Here is a 26,677-nt window from a genome sequence, read left to right on the forward strand (position 1 = left end):
TTAAAGCGTTTTACACAATTAATTAATTCACCCATTCACACAAGCACTGTTTCTAAGCTGTTAGTGCCTATCTAACATTCATACACAGTCACACTCCGATGGATGCATCGGAGAGCAACATGGGGTTAGTATCAAGTATCCTTGCCCAAGGATATTTGGCATGCAGACTAGGGGGAAGCCAGGAATCAAACCACCAACCTTCCAATCAGTGGATGACCTGCTCTACCGCCTGAGCTACAGCCTCCCTATCAGTGCATCCTGTACTAGCAGTAACATGTGTACTAAAAACTCTGACAGACATGAACATGTACTACAGGTACCTAAATGATAACTTCAAAGCATCACTGTTGACTGTCCATCTTAATTTTGAATATTTGTTCTGTGTGTGTGTGTGTGTGTGTGTGTGTGTGTGTGTGTGTGTGTGTGTGTGTGTGTGTGTGTGTGTGTGTGTGTGTGTGTGTGTGTGTGTGTGTTCATTACTCCCTCAGAAAGCTGTTTTTTCTACATAAACTTCACTGTATTGACATCTTCTGTTGGTTCTCATATTGCATTGTGAGAATCTTTCCAGCTTTCCAATACTTACTGTAGAGTCATATTAGTTGAGGCAGGAACTCAACTACACCTAATGCTCACTCTAAAAAAGACAGTTTGCCCCTTCATAACACCTGTAAAGGGCATGATTTTTATTTTTTTGTATTTGAACTTTATTAATTTAGGAGCATGATAAGTGGATCCAGACACGCTGTAGTTGCTAACTGTTTGCTAAGCTTCACCCTAGCCACATGGAGTCTCTGAGCTGGACGTCTGGACTATTTGTGCTGTTGGTGGCTTTTGGAGCATTGTTGATCGAATACCTGACAAACAGCATGGCTTGCTCTGTGACACAGCCCATCCATGTTGTCTGTGCTACACTTTAAAAATTCAGTTTAGTCCAAGGCCTCAGACAGGGTGGGGGAGGATATTTACAGACAATCACTGTTAGCTTTTATAGTTTCATGTGAGAATATTAAAGAGTATGAAATCTGATTACACTCTAAAAACAAATGTTTAAGCTCAACAAAAAATGACGCAACAGCTTCCATGGATATTTCTGAGTTATGAAAACTTATGTTGAAATTATGTTGAACCCACAAACTATATTACGTTAAGAGAATGAACTTTTCCTCTATAATCAGAAGTAATTTTAACTACCCCTTACTTAATAATTGGTAGCTTAAAATCTATTTTTTAAGCTGTGTAATCATAAAATGATGTTACACCAACAACTTTTTTCACATTATTTGAAAGTATTGTATGGTGTCATTAGGTTGTTGATTTTCTTCTTCATCATTATTATTTTAGCTTTTTCTTGTTTTTGTAATTTTAACTGCTTTCAAGAAATAAATGAATTCAACATTTAAGGATTTTATTTGTAACTTTCAACGCTTTATATTTAAACACTGAAAATAAATCAGATTATACTTTCACCCTAACTGAATCTTACTGAATCTAGATCATCAGTGGACTTATTGTTTATTTATTTTTATACAGACATGAATGAAAATTAGGATACATTAATAAGAATGAGACAAAATTATGGTATCATAACACAAAACATAATCACACGACATAGACAACATGTTCTATGACCAATTTGGCTGCTTGACCTAAAAAGATTTCTAACAACATATTTTACTTGCTTTACGAGCGGTTCACTGTGTTGGTCTAATTATAATGTTCTAGTTTATGCTGTAAAAAATAGGCAATATGTGCATTCCCTTTATGTTGGGCCACTGATATGGGTGTGACATTTGTAAATCCATTTCATTTTTATTCAAGATGCTGAATTATTTACACCAAACTGCATGAAAAGGTCCTCTTCCTTCTCTCCCGGGTTGAGTCGATGGGTACCTCTCTGCGTACTTTGAGAGTATTGTGCAATTTAAGAAAAAGTAGATAAAGTATCAAAATGATTAATACATTATATAGGTGGCTGCAAACAAACTGCATTCTGAAGTTAGCCAAAGCCTAAATAATTATCATACCTCAAGAAGCAAGATTCTCAGTCCTTTAGCTCCTCCCCTTCATCAAACCCCATCCATTAGTTTTGGGGTACAATGGTCAAGTTTAGCCAAAAGATTAGATTCAAGACTTACAGTGGTTACTCTCTTGAACTCTTTTTTTAAATCTGTACACCACACATACAGAAAAATGCTATAAGACAATTTGAGGATTATTACAAACAATTGTCAGGCTTTACAAATATTTTCTTTAAAAGGAACCTGTTATTTATAAAGCATTAAATTTAAGTTTGCTTAAAACTGATAATCCACAAAAATCAATTTCATATATATTTTTAAAAAATATTAAATGATGTTTATGTATACACAAAATGCCTATGTAAAGACTTACTGACAAAGAGATTCACATAGTCTGTGCCAGGGTGATACAACCAGAATCATATTAACAATATTTCATAAAACTTGATGTGTTTAAAAAAAGTAATAAGGATAGATGCAGCTCTTAAGACCAAGAACAGTACTTACTGTATTGCTGTATTGCAATAGTAACCAAAACAATTTAAAATGTAACATCATGTATAGCATACAAAAAATAAAATAAATGAGGCAAACAGAAACTCTACAGCTATCCTTCTCACAGAAGTATTCACCGTTAATAATAATAATAATAATAATAATAATAATGATAAACTATTTCCTCAGCTGTATGAGCATAACATCAGAAACAAATCCACTACGGGTCATAACACTTACTAGCACAAATGCATTGCTTTAGTAGAACTGTTATTTGTAAATAAAATGTTACTTACATTAAAATCTCTTTAACATCAGCATACAAGTCCTCCGTGCAACACAGTCTTAATATGTGAATTTGGTAGAGCATGTTAACTGGGTAGGAGATGGACCTTGAAATCAGAGGTTACAGTGAAGAAAAATGAAGTTATCTATCCAATTTCATTAAGAAACTACAAATTGAATTTTGTTTTAAACCCTTTTAATTTCAAATTACATACAAAGTTAAGTTGATATAATTACCAAAATTATTAAGTCAACACACCCCAACAAAATAAAGTTTTCAATTTAGAAGATTTATCTTAATCAATAAATTAGAGAATTTTTCTCTTGCAGCCATGCATTTAAGTGGTGGTAACGGGTCTGATGAATTACTTTTTAGAGTGCAACAAAGAAACTGTAGAAAAACGTCAGTAAACCTCCCATGTACAGAATTTAAAAATCTGCTTACATAAAACAGAGACTTCCTTTCTCTTTGGGAGGGAGAGGTTAGGAGTAATACATTGATCAAGGTGAACATCAGGTAAAAAAGCCAGACTTTAATTGCAGTTTTTCTAAGCTTATTTCCCCAAATACATTTATATACTAGGATCATAGATTTTCCCTTTAACACCATGAGGAGGTCTGTAGGGGAGTTTCTAAAATCTAAATACTATACGTTTTTTGTTTGGCATACATTTTCTTTCATTAAAAAGTGAAAGGCATTTCTATGATGTTTTGGGAGTATGTTTGATTCACTGGCTGGAATGTTTGTCAAGGAATTTTTCAGATTACTTAAGTAACCGCTGACACAGCTGTCATGCTAGTTAATAAAGTCTGATTTTTCCCTGCTCTTGTAAATGGGAGAAATCTGCACCAGATTTGAAGTGAACATCCTGAGTGTAATACAACTGTATTAAAATATCCCAAAAGTATTGTAGAGGACCATGGTCGAATGCATGCTTGCTATACACATGTGGATGCTTGCAAATTACCATACAATAACATGTATAGCCTAATATTTCACCATTTCAAGGCAATAAGATGGTGCAGTGTGGAAAGGTCTCGTTTAATGAAATGTTTTTTGGTTTTTTTTGCTTTGTCCTTTTGTGCTTTTTCAGCCTCTTGTGTCTGAAGTGGGAAATGTGAGGAAATGAAACTATGGCAGGAAACCCTCTTTTTGCTCTCGCATAGTTTTTCTTATCTTTACGCTTTTTCTGTGAAATTTTACGTTGAGTTATTCTCCAACTCATTAATGCTTCTCATCCCTAAGCTGCTGAACAGGAACGAGCTTTTTCTTTCATTTTTTTCTGTTCCTTTTTGGTTGCCCTCTCTCTCATTGCCAGGCTTCCTGTTTACTTCCATATGCTCCTCACTTCTTACTGTCTGATCTCCCCACCTCTGCAGGAGTCCACTTAGCCTCATTCCCAGCATTGAGCCCTACTGGGAGGGGCTGGACGCAAGCAGGTACAGGTCCCAGTGTTATGGTCCTCAGTGAGTGTGCAAACCATTGTCCCTTTGTTCTTGCACACTATATACCCTCCTTCACGTTGGTTCAGCACCTCAGACTCTTGACCCGTCTGCATGCTTCTGGACAACTACAATCAGGCAACAACAATACTGGTCGTAGTCTTTCGTTCATGAGCGGTAAAGGAGCTTCATTTGAATCTCTGGGGGAAAATGAGAATATATTATTCAGGATAGAAGAAGTAGATAATGGGACTCTTTTTCATGTGTCACAGTGAATGAATCACAATTATCTTTCATTATATTGCTCTATATTACTGCTATACTCATATTACTGTCCTTTATTTTTTTAGATTTATTGCAGTTACTGAGGGAGTTTGTAGTTTTTTGGAGAGAACAGCTAACCTTTTCCTTCTGCCTCCAGTCTTCTTGCTAAGTTAGGCTCACTCCTTGGCCAGAGTATACTTGCAGAGTAATTGCAATCTTCTTATTTAATGAAGGCCAGCGCTTAGACCCTGTTATAGAAGTACAATACATACATGTAATGACCACTCATTATTAAAATGGTGATTCATTCAGTGAAAAATTTAGTCCAAGGCAACTGATCTTTTAAAATTCTTTATATTGGGAACTTGATATTCCTGATGTTTTAAATGTAAGACATATACAGTCTCGATCAAAAGTTTAAGACCAATTGAAAAATGGCAAAAAATCATATTTTGCATGTCTGGCTCTTAACAAGTTTCCAAGTAGAGCTTCAGCATGCAACAAGAAGAAATGGGATTGAGACGAAACATTTTTTGAGCATGTAATCTATAGAAAACTACGCTTAAACTGAAACAGGTTGTTTTGCAGCTGATCACCTCCAAAAGAACCCCCGTAATCCCCCCAAAACAGAAATCAAAGTTCCAAGCATGAACCCAGTAATGAGTAGCTCCACCGTTATTGTTGATCACTTCAAAAATGTGTTGCAGCATGCTTGATGCAAGTGAGTGGGAACATTTCTCCAAGTGGTGAAGACAGCCACACGAAGGGTATCTACTGTCTTCCACTGAAGGAAAAAGCACCCCAGACCATTGTAGTGCCCCCTCCACTGTGGCGCGTAGAAAACATCTCAGGTGACATCTGGTTGTCATGCCAGTAACAATGGAAACCATCAGGACCATCAAGGTTAAATTTGTTCTCATCAGAGAATAAAACTTTCTTCCACCTTTCAGTGTCTCGTGTTTGGTGCTCTCTTGCGAAGTCCAAGCAGTCAGTTCTGTGGTGTTCAAGTATAACGCTACAGAACTTTGGAGCCTTTGAAGACGTTTTTTTGTTTTTGAACCCCTTCAGTCTCAGACGCAGTCTGATGGTTATGGGGCTGCAGTCGGCACCAGTAACTGCCTTAATTTGGGTTGAGGATCGTCCAGAGTCTTGATGAACAGCCAGCTGGATCCTCCTGGTCAGTGTTGGTGAATTTCTTTTGTGTCTTCCACTTGACCCTCAGGATCATTTAAGAAATTCCAAATGATTGTCTTACTGCGTCCCACCTCAGCAGCGATGGCGCGCTGTGAGAGACCCTGCTTATGCAGTTTAACAACCCGACCATATTCAGTTTTTTTGCCTTTGCCATCAGAATGTCATGACAGTGTGACTACCTGACAGAAAATGACAATGAATCCAGATTTTTGCACAGATTTGGCCTTTTAAAGGCATGTGGTCCTAAACTTTTGATCTGCTGGAGAACAGCCTGTTTCAGTTTAAGAGTTGTTTTCAATAAATTGCCTGCTCAAAAAACTGTTTTGTCTCACTCCCATTTCTCCTTGTTGCATGTTGAAGCTCCACTTGGAACCTTTTTTTCAAGTGGTCTTAAACTTCTGATCGGGACTCTATGTTGCTCAGTTATGTGAATTGTATGTCCAAGTCTTGTAGGCCTTCTTTAATGACAAAATAAACCATTTTTGAAAAATTAAGTGCAGTGGCTGGTAATAAGGAGGTACACCTCTGCTGAAGTGTTTCAGGAAAATAAGATGCACTAAGCATTGTCCTGGGGCAACAACAGCTTCTTGCAACCTTCAGAAAATCTCAGTCTAGATGTGGATGAACTATTTTAAATGTTTGTTTTCAAACTCACTGCAAGTAAAACAGAAATTAGCCCTGGCTCTATCCAAACCACTTTATATGTTAAAATAGACAGACACAGACTTTTGGAAACTTTGACACAGGCACCCATGTTTTCTTCTTGATTGTGTCTTTTAGTAACTCGTTTGATTTCCTTAACTTGTCCTGCCATTGACTCGTCTAAGAAGTAACCTTCTGCTTAACACCAGCTCATGGCTTTCTACAATTTGCAAATGGTCATGTAATTTCACTCACTTTTTTTGCCTTGTGACTGTGGACGGGCTATATTTCTAAAGCTCTGTTAAACTAATGTGAAAATGTATTGATGAAGACAGGTCTCATCGCCTGCATATCCATAAGCTGTGGAGTTGTGAAGCTGTGGATGATGATCTATTTAGGAGATTCATCCATTACTTCTAACTGCTGAGTTTCCAGAAGCCTAAACAAACCAGTTTGTACTATAAGGATAACCTTGGATTACCCCAGAAATTAAAACCGTCCTCAAGCAGAAGAGGAGGGCCTTCAAATCCAGAGACAAAGAGGAGTTGAAAAGGGTGCAGAGAGAGCTGAGGGGACTGATAAGGAATGGGAAGGAGAGCTACAGGCAGAAGATGGAGAACCAGCTTCAACAAAACAACGTTGGTGAAGTCTGGAGAGGCCTCAGAACCATCTCGGGCCACAAACAGCAGAACTCTCTGCCTGGGAGGGATGTGAGATGGGCAAATGAACTGAATCATTTCTTCAACAGATTTGACTCAGCCATGAGGCAGTCTGCAACATCGGCTGCAGACTCACCCACCCCCACTGCTGCTGTTCCACCTCAGACACTTCACACCTCCTCTATTCACCCTGCTCACTCCCCCCCCACCCCCAACAACAGCATCCAATACACACTCAACACAAGGCTCCAGCCTGTCTCTCTCAACCACCCAGGTTAGGAGGGAACTGAGGAGGATTAATGGCAAGAAGGCAGCGGGTCCAGATGGCATCAGCTCGAGGGTCGTCAGGTCCTGCGCGGACCAACTGTGTGGGGTGATGGAGCACCTCTTCAACCTGAGCCTGAGGTTGGGAAGAGTTCCACAGCTCTGGAAAACCTCCTGTGTTGTACCAGTGCCAAAGACTTCACGCCCCAAGAACCTCAACAGCTACAGGCCGGTGGCTCTGACATCCCACCTGATGAAGACCCTGGAGCGGTTGGTCCTGGCTCAGCTTCGGCGCCTAATAAGCTCATCACTGGACCCACTTCAGTTTGCCTACCAGCCTGGCATTGGAGCGGATGATGCCGTCATTCACCTCCTACATCGTTCCCTCGCTCACCTGGAGACCGCTGGAAGCACTGTGAGAATCATGTTCTTTGATTTCTCCAGTGCCTTCAACACCATTCTTCCCTCGGTTCTAAAGGACAAGCTGGTGAACTCTGGAGTGGACCATCACCTCACTACCTGGATCCTGGACTACCTCACCGACCGACCACAGTATGTGAGGACTCAGGGCTGTGTGTCGGACAGGGTCGTCTGCAGTACGGGGGCCCCACAGGGAACGGTTCTGGCTCCGTTCCTCTTCACCATCTACACTGCAGACTTCTCCCACAATTCCACCCAGTGCTTCCTGCAGAAGTTCTCTGATGACTCTGCAATAGTCGGCCTCATCACTGATGGGGACGACAAGGAGTACAGAGGTCTGACCCAAGACTTTGTGGACTGGTGCCAGCTGAACTACCTCCAGATCAACGCCAGTAAAACCAAGGAACTGGTGGTAGACTTCCGCAGGCACAAGCATTCTCCACTGCAACCACTGAACATCCAAGGTATGGACATTGAGGCTGTGGACAGCTACAGGTACCTTGGTGTTCATCTGAACAATAGACTGGACTGGACTCATAACTCAGACGCCCTCTACAGGAAAGGGCAGAGCAGGCTGTACCTGCTGCGGAGACTCAGGTCGTTTGGAGTGGAGGGCCCACTCCTGAAGACCTTCTATGACTCTGTTGTGGCTTCTGCTATCTTTTATGGTGTGGTCTGCTGGGGCGGCAGCATCTCTGCTGGGGACAGGAAGAGACTGAACAGGGTGATCCGAAGGGCCAGCTCTGTTCTAGGATGCCCTCTGGACTCAGTGGAGGTGGTGAGTGACAGGAGAACGGCGGCTAAGCTGTCATCCCTGATGGACAACATCTCCCACCCCATGCAGCAGACTGTGACAGCACTGAGCAGCTCCTTCAGTGGGAGACTGCGGCACCCACGGTGTGGGACGGAGAGATTTCGCAGGTCTTTCCTCCCCACTGCTGTCAGACTCCATAATAAAGACTTTAACTGATCAAGCACACACATCCATACATATGCAATAATACTAAGTGCAATAATCCTTTCTGTCATCGTTGTATTTTTACTCAGTTGTATATAGTATTTGTATTTGTATTCTATTTTTATCTTATTGTATATTTATTTTATTTTATTCTACTGTATATAGTATTTTATTTTATTCTATTCTGTACAGTTGTGTACTGTATTTATTCTTATTGTATTCTAATTTTTGCCTCATAACTTTTGCACTGTCCACTTCCTGCTGTGACAAAACAAATTTCCCACGTGTGGGACTAATAAAGGTTATCTTATCTTATCTTATCTTATCTTATCTTAAATATGTCAGTAACTAATATGTTCAATTCGATTTAATTCAGTTCAGTTTAATTTACAATATATAGTGCCAAATCAAACAACAGTTGCCTCAAGATGCTTTATATTGTAAAGTAAAGACCCGACAATAATACAAAGAAAACAGAGAAACCCCCAACAATCATATGATGCTCTTTGAGCAAGCACTTTGGCAACAGTAGGAAGGAAAATCTTTTAACAGGAAGAAACCTCCGGCAGAAACAAGCTCGGAGAGGCAGCCACGACTGGTTGGGGTGAAGGGAGAAAGATGAGTTAAAGATGGGAGAGAGCCAGAGATTATTAATAACTAATGATTACATACAGAGTGGTGTATAAAAAACTTATTCACAGTTTGTGAAAAAGGTGAATAAAAAAGCCTTCAGCAACCTAGACCTATTGCAGAATAACTAAGGGAGGATTCAGGGTCACCTGATCCAGCCCTTGCTATATATATATATATATTTTTTTTTTTTATCAAAAATGAACGTTTTAAACTTAATGCTAAAAGTAGAATGGATGTCTGTCTCCCAGATCCAAACTGGGAGTTGGTTCCACAGAAGAGGGCCTGAAAGCTTAAGGCTCTACTTCATATTCTACTTTCAAATACGCTAGGAACAACAACTAAGGCTGTACTCTGAGAATGAAGTGCTCTAATGGGTTGAAACAATACTAAAAGGTCATTAAGATGCGCCTGATTATTCAAAACCTTGTATATAATGAGAAGGATTTAAATTCAATTCTGGATTTAGCAGGAAGCCAATATAGGATAAGTATGCTGTCTCTTTCTAGCAGAGGTGTGGACTCGAGTCACATGACTTGGACTCGAGTCAGACTCGAGTCATTAATTTTATGACTTTAGACTTGACTTGAAAAAATGTTCTAAGACTTGTGACTTGACTTGGACTTTTACACCAATGACTTGGGACTTGAATTGGACTTGAACCGGTTTACTTGAAAAGACTTGATATTTTACCCCAAATATAAAATTTAACATACATATTATATAGAGATTGAAAATGTGACGTCATTCACGGGTAGAACCGCAAAGGATTCTGGGAACTCGTGGCAAGCGGTACTAGCGCACGCAGGCTTTCAATTGAAATCAGTCACACAGCGATAAAAAGAAACACAAAAATGTCAAGAAGCTGTTGTATTATTAACTGCAATAGCCGGTCGCATGACAGCCACGGGAAGCCGACGGGTAAAGAGATCGGTTGTTATCGGATTACGTCGTTGAAGAGAAATTGTTCGAGCCATGTTTCCAAAGTAACAAAGACGCGACGGATGGTCTGGATTGCAGCCATTCAAAGATCAAATATAACGTCCCAGAACCCTCCAGCTCACAGGTTAGTCTGCTCCAAGCATTTACACAAAGGTCAGTCTGCTGTTGTAGTTAACATAATTGGTGATATAGGTTACAAGCAAGTCTGGCGCTGAACAGAAATTGTCGCGCTATGCTCCTTTATTTATTGTGCATAAATAGTGAATTGTCCTGACACAATATTGCGTTTCGCCTCTGTTATTATGGCACATTGACAAAAACATATACTTTTATTCACAGGATAAAACAGGTTTTTTGTATCACTAATTGCCCAGTACGATTACAGCATACAATATTGTTGTCACTGCTACATTTCTGTGATGGGTACCAGAAATTATTTCCACTACTAATTAATTACCGTTGAGCTCAAAGGTCCTATTAATAAACGGTTAACGAATGTGTATTTATGACGACGATTTGTGAGACTGGTAAACTTATGATACGTACGATGGTCTTTCGTTCTACACGGTGCATTTCAAGGTCCTGCACCCATCCGTCGGTAAACTGTACCTGGGCTTGTTGCAGTGACCGGAAGTTACTAAACTTCATGAGTGTATGCACTCACTCCAAGAACCGTATAATTATAAATATGCATATAAATATGCTAAGATGAGATAGCTGACTTCATCTAACTAGCAAATGTTTTCCAGGCTACGTTGGTGATTCAGTTTTTTTTAATATGTATGATATTTTTGTCATGCGATTTTAAAGCTGGTCCTACAACCGCATCCAAGAATAACATGCAGCTTATCTCAGAACTGTCGGTGAAAATTATTCTTGGAGCTAGGTTTAATTGAGCTGCATTTTAAAGAGGTGCAATTTCACAATTTGTGTATATTTTCTAAGTTCACTATTTTGTCATGTGTTGAGAAAAACACAGATTTTAAAATTACATGGTCTAATATTTACATTTAGCATAACTGCAACATTATTTTTTCTTTTTTTTTTTAAAGACTCGAAAGGACTTGAAATTCAAAGTTTCAGACTTGTGACTTGACTCGGACTTTTACACCAGTGACTTGAGACTCGACTCTGACTTGCCTGACATTACTTGAGACTTGACTTGAGACTTGAGGATAAAGACTTGAGACTTACTTGAGACTTGCAAAACAATGACTTGGTCCCACCTCTGCTTTCTAGTCCCTAATAAGTATCTTCTCTCTTGCAAGAGAGGCAGGGAGCTTATATTCAAACCACAGTGTATACAAACCTGCCATAATCATATAAGGAACTGCAGCAGCATTACACCTATGTAGGTCTGATAACAGATTTATGAATGTTATCAGCAATATTTGTTACCATAACAACAACTAACTTCTACTAAATTTTATATAGTTTTCAACAAATATTGCTTGCAAGAAATAATACCTAACAAAGATCCTGGTTCATCAGAGACACCATCTTTCACATAGTTTAGAAATACAATGTTGTTGTCTACACAAATTTCTGATTAGGTGTTATTGTAATGATAAACAAATTGTTGTTACATTTAATGAGAAGTCCTCATGACTTCAAATAGCAGATGGTATTTTTCAGTGAAGGTAGCTACTGAAACCTGGTACCTTTAACATGTATTGCATGTGACATTGCCTACTATACTGTTTATTTAGGTTATAACAAACAGATCTGCTATAAATGACTTTTATCACTAAATAAAGGGATTGTGGTTTCAAAGAAATTGTGGTTTCATTTCCTTTTTCCTATAGCGCTCTAGTACTAATTTCTAACAAGAATTTGGCTAGAAAGACTTTGATAACATCAAAGTGTCTTGTTATATACAAGCACAAGTTATATACTGTAACTCGTAATCTTTTAAAAATTTTGAATTTGGTCAAGACCTCTCAGATATCATATAGAAGGATAAATACCAAAATTGTTCAAACACTTGCAAAATTGGCACAAAATAGTATGTATCCCAACTAGTGGGATACCCTTCACTGGGTATGGTGATTGAATTATCCTTTCAGTTAGTTTTGACAAATGTGGCTAATCATTCACTCCACGCTCTGATATTCTTAATTTTCTATATATGTCATCAATCAAAGTCTCTCCTTTCTCATAAATCAGTCATAGCTCTACCATACTAGAGCTTTAACAGTGTTGGTCAGTACAGCCACTTCATACTTGTTACTACAGTGTTGCTCAAAATTTATTACTAACCGATAACCATTGGGTTTTACAAACAGCTCTCTGTTTCTAATATCAGGTGAAATTATTTATTTATTATTTATTTATTTAGTTTTGGGGTATCATGTTTCTTTGGTTTTTTTGTGCTCCTGACAGTGCTTTGTAATGGGAAAATGTGACGTCATACTGCAATGGAATTCAACTTTTGAATGAATGAAATTTTCATTGGTAGTAAAATTGTACCGTACATGTACTGGTTTGCCTTTAACTTTAGGAAATGATAATGATGAAGTAGAGCTAAAGTATCAGGTGTAAAGTGGGGGATGATATAGAGGGAATGAAAGAAGGTAAAATGCAGTAATATGGCATATGATATAAGCATTCTGCAACTAAGGCATCCCATTATAAGACTAAATGTTAAACCGCTTTTAAAACCAATAACATAAACAGTTATAAATCTAACAAATTACAGATAACTACTAGTAGTTCTTGGGTCCGGTACACAGTCTTTTACTGCAATGGTTAAAACTGGTCTATGCACATGCCTTCAGGGAAGACATATTGAGTGTTCGTGTGGGTACCAATAAACCAGTTTGTTGTTGTCAGAATTATGCATGAATTTAATGATTTTGTGTATTGTACAGTTTAGTTGATATCCCCTTCTTGTGTGCACTTTAATTACTGCTTTGGAAACAAACATTTGTCTTATGTCATCAAACCTCTACATCTACACTCCATTCACTTTTACTTTTGAAAAAAAGTCACGATGTGTCCAGTATTGTCAAGATGTTTTTTCACTTACCAAATTCATATGAAACTTGATGGAGAAGTGGAACGCTGACAAAGGAAGAAACTGTTACATTTTGGTTTGACTTACTTTAAAATTGTGGGATAAAGCTTTAGTCTCGTCGGAGGAGTGCCTTCTCTGAGTTTGAAAGTTTGCGTATTTGTTGTTCTAGTTTAACTGCCTAAAAATAAACAGGAAATGTATCTTGCTGAATTTCTGTTTGCTAATGATTCATGATCACTGCTTTGACTTAGAACTTGGAATCCTGTAAATGGGGTCTAGTTTTTCTTTCTTTAATCCATGTTTTGTTCTGGTGTAGTTGGATTCATCTCCAGCACCATCAGTAAACTGTTATTTTGTAAAGAAGTACCATTTTAAATGATCACTTCATCTGTATTGTTTTCCACAGGTCATCTTCAGGAAAGGTGAGCCCAGAGAGCATTCGTTCAAAGGCATCTCCATCAGAATCATCTGAAGATAGTCATGACCAGCGTGGAAAAAAACCACCCCCAAGTCCAGGGAAGAAGGAGGAATTATCTCTATACAAAAAGACCAAAAGAGCAATAACAAGCAAGAAATACAGCATCCCCAAGCATGAAGCTGAAGCAACAACACCCATTGAACTCATCAGTCGAGGCCCAGATGGACGTTTTGTTATAGATCCTACAGACAGAGAAATGTCTGTCAAACCCCGGCGAATTGAGGGCTTCCCATTTGTGGAAGAATCAGACCTATATCCTGAATTCCGACAGTCAGATGAAGAGAATGATGACGCTAGGGCTCTTCCACCAGTTATGCCCCCCTTGCGGCCTCACCAGATCTCCCCTATCTCCAGTCAGGAATCCTACCTGCAACCTCCAGCCTACAGCTCTCATTTCCACAGGCCCTTCGAAGGTATGACCATCATGGAGAGCAGTCGGCTCCAGGCCACTGGGCAGATCCGAGGCTCTCTCCACCACAGGGCTTTTTATGGCTATCTAGGTCCTCCTGGAGATCATGATCCTCCACCTCCTTTTTACATGCCAGATACCAGCCCACTTAGCTCTGTCATGTCCTCCCCTCCATACCTTGCTGAGGGTCCTTTTGGCCACGCTATGATTCCTGAAGAAATGGGAGAAAGTGATTTTCCGCAATATGCTGTCTCTGGTTTTCCACTTCCACTGACCCTCACCTCTTCCATTCGTTCTCCAGAGATTTGGCAGGGATTGGATTTTACCTTTGCAAGTTTGGAGGGACCCCAGTTCATTTTTCCACCACATCAACCTTTGCATCTCCGCCACGATTCTCCCTATCCCCCTCCACCTCATGTTCTTCCCCTTAGTGCTATCCAGACCTCCTCTCTTCCAATGCCCACTTATCCAGCTGTCCTGCCACTGGAGGCCCCAAAGAGCCACTCAAGCAAGTCTCCCAGCAAGGCCAGGCCTCATGGCTCCCCAGCCAAGCATTTAGCTATGCAAGAGGCACATTTAGGGCAGCTAAGACACACAAGCCATGGAATGGGTGTGCCGGTTTTGCCTTACACCGATCCAATGGCCCATATTGTTCCTAGCACATTCAGTAGCTTGGACACACGATGGTTTGAAACCACTCCTCATTTCAGTCCCAGACATGCTCGTAGGATGGATCCTGGCATGCATCAGGTGGTTCTTCAGCCCTCTCGCCTCTCACCCCTCACCCAAAGCCCCCTTAGCTCTCATGAGGGCTCCCCAGAGATAGTAGTTCGTCCCAGGCCACGTCCCGGCATTGTCCAACCTACTATACCTTCAGAGATGTCTGAGATTACCCTCCTCCCTCCTTCCACAGCCAGCTTCTCAAGAAGATCTTCTCCCTCCTCCTCACCTGCTCAAGCCCAGGGTAGCAGGAGAACAAGCCCCAGCTACCATTCCCACATGGCCTTTGCCACCTCTGCAACCAGCTACCCAGCTTCCCAGTCTCCATCACCCCCCATGGAAAGCAGCAACATATTTGGGCAGATGCCATCTCAAAGGAGGACTGAGGAGGAGATCCTTCCATCGGAGCCTTCTCCACCCCAGTTGTCAGCTTCAGGGTAGGTCCATAAGGATTACAGAGCGGGATACCATTTGAGTCATCTGCCCCAACCCATAATGCTTTGGTGTGTGAAGTTGCTCTGATATTTTTGTTTCTGAAGTGCTATGTACTAATCATTATTTCCTAAAGTCATCTCTGTGGCAAATTAATTTTATAGTTTAGCTTATGCTTTTTTCATTTGACTTAATGAAAATGAAAGTTGTAAGGTGGAAGGAAACCATTTTGTTCGGATTTTTTTTTTTGATTTCCTTTTTTTAAGTTTAGCTTCAATTTGGTCAGTGCTGCTTTTCATGTCAGGCATAAACTTACTCACCCACTGAATCTCTGAAGCACTGTTTCAAAATATTCACCTGGAAATGTACATCGTAAATTTTCATGTGAAAATGCTAAACGTAAGTAAGTAAATGGTGAATTGACAAGAAAATGCATTTGCTTCACAGATTGCATTTCAGACCTTTAAGGGCTACAATCCATCTGGTTAAAAAAAAATTAAAAACCATGGCCAGTCAAATGCTTTTTTTTGGGGGGGGGGGGCAGGCCCCTGAAAGCCTGGTAATATGCAGACATCACCACGGGATCCCTGTTTTTCCATCTGTATTATGTTACCCTGCTTTCACCTAACAGGAGGACTCTCATAATATCCACCAAGTCAGTTCCCCAGAGAAAACACCCATTGTTATGTCCAGCTCCAAGCCTTGAAGATGCCTTTATCATGCAGAGGGATGAGTTCATCGTGGCAGGCCCTGCGGCCCATCCTCAGCCTTAGTAACTTGATTGCATGACCAATTCTCCCTTGCTGTCCAATCTTTCAGATTTTTTTTCCTACTCTACTTTCCTCCCCGATTCTATAACCCACGCCTCCCCAACTCCCTTAAACGCCTTCAGGTCATCCAGGTCTGACTACCAAGGGAAGGTTGTTGGGCAAAGTGTGTCACAGGGCCTGTCCGCTTCTCATGTACTGCAATGTCTCCATCATTATCAAGTAGGGGCAGTGTGGTGGTTCTTGATGGCTCCTGGAGTCTTACCTGCTTTGTTTTTGATTGATCTCAGCTATCTGGGCAGCGTTGTTGTGACCAGGTCCTCTACACCGCAATAGGTAAGGGTTGGATCCATGTCTGAAAGGGGGGGGTTAGCAGGTGGGACTTTTTTGATCACCTCGTCCTTTAAAGGGGAATACAAGCCTTTGAGTCTTTGAGTTGTTCCTTACTTCAGTCAACACATGTAGCTGATTTCAGTTCTTTCTTTTTTTCCCTTTATGTCAAAGTGGCTATGCATTTTAAGTTCTGCAGTCTTAAGTACATTATGCATTCTGACTGATATGCATATGCCATCTGTAAGATAATAGATCAGGTCAGAAATGTCTCACCAACATGTTTTCATGCTTGAGTTGTTTGCTAACTGACCACAATCACAAAAACGTTAACCCTGTTAATCTGTTAAGGATACCAAATCACAGATGGATATATCCTTAGTGTATATATCTCATGAAAACATTTAAAAGTTTTTATTTACGTCACTACATATAACCTTAACCAAATTACTTCAGCAAAGATCAGCTGGCACTTATACAATGCTTGATGGTCCAAGTACATTTCACTTATCCTTTCTGTTTTTTTGACACACACACACACACACACACACACACACACACACACACACACACACACACACACACACACACACACACACACACACACACACACACATACTTTTGAAAAGCACACTCCAGCAGTAGTAATAGTTAATGTTTTTAGGCCTTTTGTACCTGAGTTGAGACAGGTCTTGCAGCCCGGGACACAGTACCATGTCGTATGCTCGAGTCCAGCTGAACTGCACGCAGCTCATGTTTTTCGGGCATGGTATGCAAAAGTCACATGAGTAAAATACACTGAACTAAGTGCATTAAAGGGGTTAAGTTCGCTTGGCTAAGTAATGGGTCAGCATCTATGAGTATGCCTTTAACCCTCATTAATGGTCACCATATTGGTTGTTGTGTGTGCAACAACTCTGATGTTTTCATAGCCCTATAGCCATTTATTTTGACATGATGCAGTCTTCCCCTGAACAATAGGTCAGCACCTCAAGAAACCCTCTACACCAGTAGTAGTATAATACTAGAAAAAGTCAAGAATCAAGCAAAGCGAAGAATTTTATTCAAAAAGTTCTCCAGAACATCTGTTCCATCTATTACAGCTTCTCCCTCTCTGTAATGTGGGAATCTTGTTCTGTTGTATCACTGAAATATACCGCTAAAGACTAAACCACTTGTCCACTTGTGTGGGGACTGCTCTTCCTCATGCCGCTGAACTCTTATTCAAGATAATTTATCTGGATTTCAGAAGTGGGGCCAAACGTCCATACATGTCCCTTCCGGTTCTCTACAAGCTGTTTGTTCTCGTTTTTGCGCCCCACCCTCACCCCCTCCCTTTTACAATGATTTAACTACTCATTAGTACATGGGGATCTGCCTGGCCCGGGAGCTGCTGCCAGTTCTCTCTGAGGCCTTCCCAAGCCACAGCCCCAATTCATGATCACATCATCTGCCATTATCTACTAGAAATGCTGTCAAACTTATGAGGATGTGGTCCCAGCCAGTGAATCAAGCTTTGTTATTAGAAATACATTTATGGGTAGCTTTTGGTAAAGATTGAACTGGGCTACAGTGGTCCCTTATTTATCGCAGGAGTTACGTTCTAAAAATAACCCGCGATAGGTGAAATCTGCGAAGTAGCCAACTTTATTTTTTAAAGTTATTATAGATGTTTTAAGGCTGTAAAACCCCTCACTACACACTTTGTACACTTTTCTCTCTTGTTTAAACACCCTCAAAGTTCAAACCTTCGTAGAAAAATAATTCCAGTATTATAGAATGAAACCAAAGATCAAACCCTGTTTTCAGGTCCAGAACATGGGAATAGAGCAGCTGCCAGAGAATTCAACATGAATTCAATGAATCAATGGTACAGAAGTAGAGGAAGCAAGAAGAATGAGTTGTTTGACTTATCTGACTGTTTTGTTTTGTTTAATGCGCCTCAACGGGCGATCGTGGCTCAAGAGTTGGGAGTTCACCTTGTAATCGGAAGGTTGCCGGTTCGACCCCAGCTTGGACAGTCTCGGTCGTTGTGTCCTTGGGCAAGACACTTCACCCGTTGCCTACTGGTGGTGGTCAGAGGGCCCGGTGGCGCCAGTGTCCGGCAGCCTCGCCTCTGTCAGTGTGCCCCAGGGTGGCCGTGGCTACAATGTAGCTTGCCATCACCAGTGTGTGAATGGGTGGATGACTGGTTGTGTAAAGCGCTTTGGGGTCCTTAGGGATTAGTAAAGCGCTATACAAATACAGGCCATTTACCATAATTCGGTGTGCTTTATGGTCCAAAAAATACGGTAACTTCTACCTTTCTTTAGCATGTCCAGAAGTCCAACTTTTTGTGCAATGGTTAGCATCGTCCTCTGCCTTTTACGTGCTACTGCAGGTGCCTTTGACGGTGCAAAACGTTTCGTCGACATTGTTGTGTTTGTTGGGGAGAAAACGTACAAACATACAGTACAGCACTTCAGAGTCACACTGCTAGCAATCGAAGATTTATGTAAATTTGACAAGTTAAACACATTACACAAGGAGACAGGAGACACGGCACGGAGGAGATTGATTGACACTGGTCTACAACTGATCAGGACATGGAACACAATGCGCTGTAAAAAAAAAAAAAAAAAGCATGCAAAATTGCACACACACACAAAACAAATCCACGAAACAGCGAGGCCGCAAAAAGTGAACCGCGTTATAGCGAGGGACCACTGTATACTCAAACTGAACACTTAGAATGTTCAAAACACAACATTTAGTTTATAATAAATCACAATGTCTGCAATACTGAAGAAGAAAGATATCCAGACATACAAAGATCAGTAACTTCCACACATGTGTGTAGTTATTCAATGTCATGTGGTCATTCCAAGTGGACTTTTGTATTGGGATACCACACATTATTGTGTATGACAATGTAATCTCCTATCATATCACTTAGTGATTCCAACTAGTACATATTCTTGTCAAAAGACTTAAAAATTCAGTGATTGCTTTTGCTGAAACAAAACTAATTTTTCTATACTGGTCTTTGTGGCAGATGAGTACAAACGTGTTACGAAACTGTTCAGTTGCATGTACAGCAAGTAGTTCAGAGGTTGGCCAGGATCCATGAATTATCCATAGCCATTCACCACAGCCACAGTCATTTGAATGACTTTTTTATTAGCTGGTAGAGGAACCCAAACAGTGTGTTGATTCAATTTAGATTAAAATAGTATCAACAATGTAAAATTCCATTGGCACATAATATTGATGAATTCCCACAGCTAAGAATTCAATTTTCAGATCACAGAAACACCTCCCTCCTGCAACATGACAAGTGCAGGCCTAACTAATGCAGTCCCTCCACATTTCTTCTTACTACTCAGATAGATGTTGCTGTCCTGCCAACAGACCTGAAGGCAGGCAAGGGGATCTGGCAAGGTTTGACTAAACGTAACTTCATTAAGTGCTTCAGACTACTCTCAGTGTGCTTCGTTTGAGTCTTAAGCAGTTAACCAAGCTTGTTTATATTATTTTCCAAATACCTCACATTCCTGGTTATTTTCTGAATTGTTATAGTTTCCTTGCTCCGGGTAGTAGAACCGTCAGCAGGATTGCCTTGCAAAGATTCTGCCTTGCAAAGATCATATGCCAAAAAAAAAACAAAACATATAAAACAAAAAGGAGCTTTTTCACCTTCATATAAATCACAGTGAGCAAGAATAATACATTTATCAGCAAGTTTAAAACAAAACAAAGCAAGAGCTGCAGCAGCAGGAAGAAATCTGAATCCATCCTGAATCCATGATCCAGTAGTTCATGTAGTTAGCACTCATCAGCAAATAATGGCGATATCAGAATTCATTTCAAGATGTCCAGAACAAGACCTGCTTATTTTGCTTTACTCACCTTACGGTGCCCGATCCAATTATTTTTGTGCATTTTGGTATGCCTACCAGCTACCGCCAGCTGGCGTACGAAATTGTTACTCATTTTTCACTATGTCAAGAAGACAAAGCAGAGCACACTGCTAACTGCTTGGCTTTTGGGATGGATGGATTAACCATAGTTTATGTTCAGCTGTCTCTTGTGAGCTGGTTGTTTTTGTCAAATTTCTTATGTATCAGTATTGCTCAGAGTGTAGCTGTACTCTGCCTTTTTGGCCAGTTCCCAAGTTTGTCTCACCACAAGACTGAAAAAAAAGAAAAGAAATGTCAGGACCCAAAATGATCTTTTCTCAACTTACTAGCTGAAGAAGGTTGCCTATTCAGCTGGAGTCCGGATTATCAACTAGCAACCACCTGTCAGCTTCAAAGTGATGCCTGGAAAGCAAATCACTTCCTGTGTAGACTTAGTTAACAGGAATAATTTAGTTACTTAAAGTATTCCCTGTGACAAGAAAATCTGAATACCAAGGCAGTAAGGGAATTCTACTTGATAAGATGCCTTAAAACAATCAGGCTACATTAAAGGTGAAATTAAGTCCAGTTTAAAGCAATCTAATTAACCCTCAAGTCACAAAGCTATTTTAGCATCTAAATATACGAAGTAAGGACATGACCCTGACATATTGGAAACAGGACTTTTTAAAAAGTGATTTCCATTTTTTATACGTATGCTCGTTTCTTTATCTTACTGTATATTTTTTATTGTTTCTTTGCAAAAGGAGTTAAAAACAAAAATTACACCTGCACAGTTTATTTAGCATCCTCCTCTGACACTTCCCTGCAAAACAAATTGTCTTTGCTTCAATAAAAATAGAAAATAATACATTTAACATGTTATGTTTGAGGGACTGATCTATACCTAGATGGTAGTATCATTTTAACACCAAAATGTTGAACTCAGTCTATAATGCTTTGATCAACAACAATCTACAGTCCGGTAGAGCCACATTTGGGGCGTTCTTTCATATTTGATCAATTCCATTGATAGGTGCTTCATTAATTAAAAACAATCTTGTATGTAGATGTGTAATGTAGAAAATATTTTGTAAAGAAAGACTTGAAAATGTTTGGATTGCTGACATATCTGAAAGAAATTACTTATCTAATTATGGAAAGATAACAGATAATATAAAATAAAGTAATAGCAGTGAGGTTCTGTGCAAGGTGACACTGCTTTGTCTTTCAAACACAATTTGCAATACAACCTGTGCTCTGGGCACACATTGCAGATGCATCGCAGAAATATCCTGATCACCTCCTTAAGGGCCCACCTCTATGGGAAGGATTCATGTACACAATAGTGTATCAAAATAGTCTGAAATTTGATAATCTTCATGTTCTGATGTTGACAATCATTCATTTGAGCCAGTTTATCAATTTGGCATTAGCCAAATTATCTCCGTCAAAGCTTTTGCAATTGTTTTTGCAGAAAATCTTGCTACTCCAAGTATGTCTGTCATGGTTAAAAAAAAAGAACAACATCAGACTGGAGAGAAATGTAGTTAGATGGTAACACAGAGAGGGAAGAAAGTCAAAAAAGTAAAGCTGAGGGTAATGAACTACCAGAAGGCGGCATTGCAGACATCAAGGATAGCTACAAGTACCTTGGATCCTGAATGGGAACCATGAAGAGGCCACTTGGAAAGCCCCAAATACCTTCAGAGAGTAAGGCAAGTCCTGAGCAGTCTGCTGAATGGGAAGAACAAGTCCTGGCAGTCAACACGTAAGCCTTACCAGTTATCCTGCTGGGATAATAAGCCGGCAAAAGAGGAAGAGAGAACCCACTGACATCAAGACAAGAAAGTTCTTTACGATGCATAAAGGGTTTCACCCCAAGTCCAGCACCCTGAGACAATATGCTAAGCAAAAGGAAGGAGCCTGAGGACTAGTGACTGTCCAAACCACTATCCAGGATGAAGCAACAAACATTGATAAGTACATCAGGAAGATAGCCACAGCCAGTCATGTGCTTAGTGAATATCTCCGGCAGCATAAACTGAAGAATTAAGAGGAGGAAGATGGGCAGCATAATGGAAGGACAGACTCCTGCATGGTATGTTCCACAGGCAGCTAGAAGACGTGACTGACATGATTAAGATTAAATAATGTACCATGTTCTGATTCAGGGATTTCTGAAAAAATTCAAACGTACAGCTCTGCTATCACTTCCGACATAAATGAAGACAGAAAACTAAACAGCAGTGACGTTTGTAGGGTTACTGAAGTTGGACTAGCTGGTATATAATGATGTACTATGTGATCGCTAGCGACACAGCTATGTTAGCATAACATAAACACAGTGAAGCTGGAGGATGAACGCTAACTTTTTTCCACTCGATAAAAGTTAACGTGAGGGTTCCTGATGGTTAGGGAGAAATGCAATCGCATGGCAGGATGCTATAAATGGACCAAACTTCAGTCAGGAGAACTACTGAGATAATCCATCCACAATACGAGGTTAGTCATTAATTTACTGCTGCATGGGCTGGGCTGTAGTTACATCGTAAGGTTTTAAAAATTAAGCATTAAAATGAATAGTGGTAATAAAAACCAAGAGAGGCCAACAGTGATCTTTTTAGGGGCTTGTTCACATTAAATAGAACAAGATACAAAGCATGAAAACATGTTAAAACCACAACAGCCTTAATAAACGCAGAGCAGTTTAGGGTTCATACATTATACGGTTGCAGTACAGTTGTTATTATTGTCACTAGTCACATCCTGTTTATGACAGTTAAAATAAATAACATTCATATAAGAAATAAAATTGTCTCTGGTAAACTGTATATGGTGTTAAATAGGCCTGCTACTGTACTTTAATGTCGGTCATAAGGGCGGTGCTTTAAGAGCCATGTATTTTATGAGGTGGTAGTCATTGTGAAAAGTTTGAGAACCACTGAGCTAGATGAAGCTGGACTGAAAGACAGCGCAGTGGAACTAATCATGGCCACACAGGAACAAGCTCTAAGTACAAGATCGATAGAGGCTGAGGTCTAACCAAGTGTCTGTGTACAGGAACAGCTGTGCGGAGTACGGCATGGAAGTCCCGAAATTGGGACACACACCCCTGGGTGGTTGAGAATGACAGAGCGAAGATCCTGTGGGACTTCCAGATGCAGAAAAACTGCTCACGATCAACCAACCAGACAGAGAAGTGGTGGACAATCAGAGGAAGAAGGCAGCAGTAATAGATGTAGCTATACCAACTGACAGCAAATAAGAAGACTGGACGTTTGAGAAAAACCAAGGGCTGAGAAAAGTGCTAAAGAAGGAGGGTGTGGAGGATGAAGGCAACAGTTGCCCCCGTAGTAACTGAGGGACCTGGGGCAGTGACCCCCACACTGGCCAGGTGATTCCAGCAGATCCCAGAAACAACACCTGAGGTCTCTGTCAAGAAGAGTACAGTCCTAGGAACCAGAGGTGTGGACTCGAGTCACATGACTTGGACTCGAGTCAGACTCGAGTCATTAATTTTATGACTTTAGACTTGACTTGAAAAAATGTTCTAAGACTTGTGACTTGACTTGGACTTTTACACCAATGACTTGGGACTTGAATTGGACTTGAACCGGTTTACTTGAAAAGACTTGATATTTTACCCCAAATATAAAATTTAACATGCATATTATATAGAGATTGAAAATGTGACGTCATTCACGGGTAGAACCGCAAAGGATTCTGGGAACTCGTGGCAAGCGGTACTAGCGCACGCAGGCTTTCAATTGAAATCAGTTATACAGCGATAAAAAGAAACACAAAAATGTCAAGAAGCCGTTGTATTATTAACTGCAATAGCCGGTCGCATGACAGCCACGAGAAGCTGACGGGTAAAGAGATCGGTTGTTATCGGATTACGTCGTTGAAGAGAAATTGTTCAAGCCATGTTTCCGAAGTAACAAAGACGCGACGGATGGTCTGGATCGCAGCCATTCAAAGATCAAATATAACGTCCCAGAACCCTCCAGCTCACAGGTTAGTCTGCTCCAAGCATTTACACGAAGGTCAGTGTTTTTTAGTAGTTAATACGTCATTTTCATAACATAATTAGTGATATAGGTTACAAGCAAGTCTGGCGCTGAACAGAAATTGTCGCGCTATGCTCCTTTATTTATTGTGCATAAATAGTGAATTGTCCTGACACAATATTGCGTTTCGCTTCTGTTATTATGGTACATTGACAAAAACATATACTTTTATTCACAGGATAAAACAGTTGTTTTGTATCACTAATTGCCCAGTACGATTACAGCATACAATATTGTTGTCACTGCTACATTTCTGTGATGGGTACCAGAAATTATTTCCACTACTAATTAATTACCGTTGAGCTCAAAGGTCCTATTAATAAACGGTTAAGGAATGTGTATTTATGACGACGATTTGTGAGACTGGTAAACTTATGATACGTACGATGGTCTTTACTTTCTACACGGTGCATTTCAAGGTCCTGCACCCATCCGGCGGTAAACTGTACCTGGGCTTGTTGCAGTGACCTGAAGTTACTAAAGTTCATGAGTGTATGCACTCACTCCAAGAACCGTATGATTATAAATATGCATATAAATATGCTAAGATGAGATAGCTGACTTCATCTAACTAGCAAATGTTGTCCAGGCTACGTTGGTGATACAGTTTTTTTTAATGTGTATGATATTTTTGTCATGCGATTTTAAAGCTGGTCCTACAACCGCATCCAAGAATAACATGCAGCGTATCTCAGAACTGTCGGTGAAAATTATTCTTGGAGCTAGGTTTAATTGAGCTGCATTTTAAAGAGGTGCAATTTCACAATTTGTGTATATTTTCTAAGTTCACTATTTTGTCATGTGTTGAGAAAAACACAGATTTTAAAATTACATGGTCTAATATTTACATTTAGCATAACTGCAACATTATTTTTTCTTTTTTTTTTTTTAAAGACTCGAAAGGACTTGAAATTCAAAGTTTCAGACTTGTGACTTGACTCGGACTTTTACACCAGTGACTTGAGACTCGACTCTGACTTGCCTGACATTACTTGAGACTTGACTTGAGACTTGAGGATAAAGACTTGAGACTTACTTGAGACTTGCAAAACAATGACTTGGTCCCACCTCTGCTAGGAACAGCAAAGATACTGCACAGGAACCTGCAAGCTCCCAGGCATAAAGATATGTGTGTGTGTGTGTGTGTGTGTGTGTGTGTGTGTGTGTGTGTGTGTGTGTGTGTGTGTGTGTGTGTGTGTGTGTGTGTGTGTGTGTGTGTGTACATACATACCTGGGGTCATAAATGATGTCACAGAACTTTTACCCCATCAATATGCAAACTGGTGTGAAACACTATTAAAAGCTTTAACAGAAGTAGATTCATGGTAGGAAGTGTTTTGTATAATTGAGAATATAACAGACATACTTGTTACTAGTAATATGATCCCACTGCATCAGCCCAAGTTTAAGTCTAGTTAATATAAAATGAGCTAGTTCAAAATAAGCTAAGACGGACTATTTTGTTTAGCCATTTGTATTAAAATTTGATCTTCAGTTTAAATATATCTGTTATACTTGGTTGAATCATTCCATTTTTACAGGCTGGTCTTCTTCTGCCTAAAGTTGTGTATGAATTTAGAGGGTTAGCTTTTGTCCAGTGGCATGCAAAAATAATTGTTACTTTAAAAAAACCATACAGGTTGATTTTGGTGTTTTGTCTCTTTGGCACTGAGTGACTCGATAAAAACAGTGACTGCGTGGACCTTTTCTTTCCTCCGCATAGACACTGTCTGTTCTCAGATCACTTTGTAAACATGCTTTTAGCATTCTCCTCAAGCGTGACACATTCTGCCATTTCTAAATAACAGATGCTTATACTGTACGACCCCAATTGAAAATATTTTGAAGGCAATAAAATATTTTGTAAGATTGGCGTTGTGATGTCACCTGAAGCTGTGTGTCCACTGGGAGGAATAGTTGACAACTGTGTTTTCTTGTGGTTGTTTTTGTTTTTGCTTTAAAAATGAAGCAGACAGTGCTGTTGCATGTTCTTGGCAGTGATGAAATTGTTGCGCGTTTAAACTTCGGAGCTCAAAGTAATTTAAAATGTATTTTAGTTTTTAATAAAATTGCACTAGATTCCTAGAAAGTTTTTAAGAGCTATAGCGTAACGATAGCCACGACCAGCACTTCCCACGAGCATCTCTATATAAATTAGGACAAAATCCTGGTGGACACATGGCCCTAATCCTCTACATAAAGCATCTGTAGAGAGCATGAATCAATTCATCTCCTGTAAGTATACAATTGCACTTGTAAGTGGACTGCAGAACAGTTCTCACTGCCATGTGACACAAGTGCCCTGCCAAAGCAGCTTCTGCACTTCTTTTTCTTCTAAAGAACCAATGTTTTATAAAAGT

At 40.0% G+C, this 26,677-nt stretch overlaps 1 protein-coding gene across 2 annotated transcripts in view; it reads left to right on the forward strand.

Moving 5' to 3' along the window:
• igsf9bb (immunoglobulin superfamily, member 9Bb) overlaps nucleotides 1–26,677 on the forward strand; it is a 154,860-nt gene that overhangs the window by 117,192 nt on the left and 10,991 nt on the right. For both annotated transcript variants that reach the window (XM_080866694.1, XM_080866695.1), the window contains exon 18: nucleotides 13,637–15,274. In XM_080866694.1, coding sequence (XP_080722820.1) covers nucleotides 13,637–15,274 — 1,638 coding nt within the window. The remainder of the gene's footprint in view (nucleotides 1–13,636; nucleotides 15,275–26,677) is intronic.

The sequence above is a fragment of the Rhamphochromis sp. 'chilingali' genome (genome assembly GCF_963969265.1).
Source record: "Rhamphochromis sp. 'chilingali' genome assembly, chromosome: 19".
NCBI lineage: Eukaryota > Metazoa > Chordata > Actinopteri > Cichliformes > Cichlidae > Rhamphochromis > Rhamphochromis sp. 'chilingali'.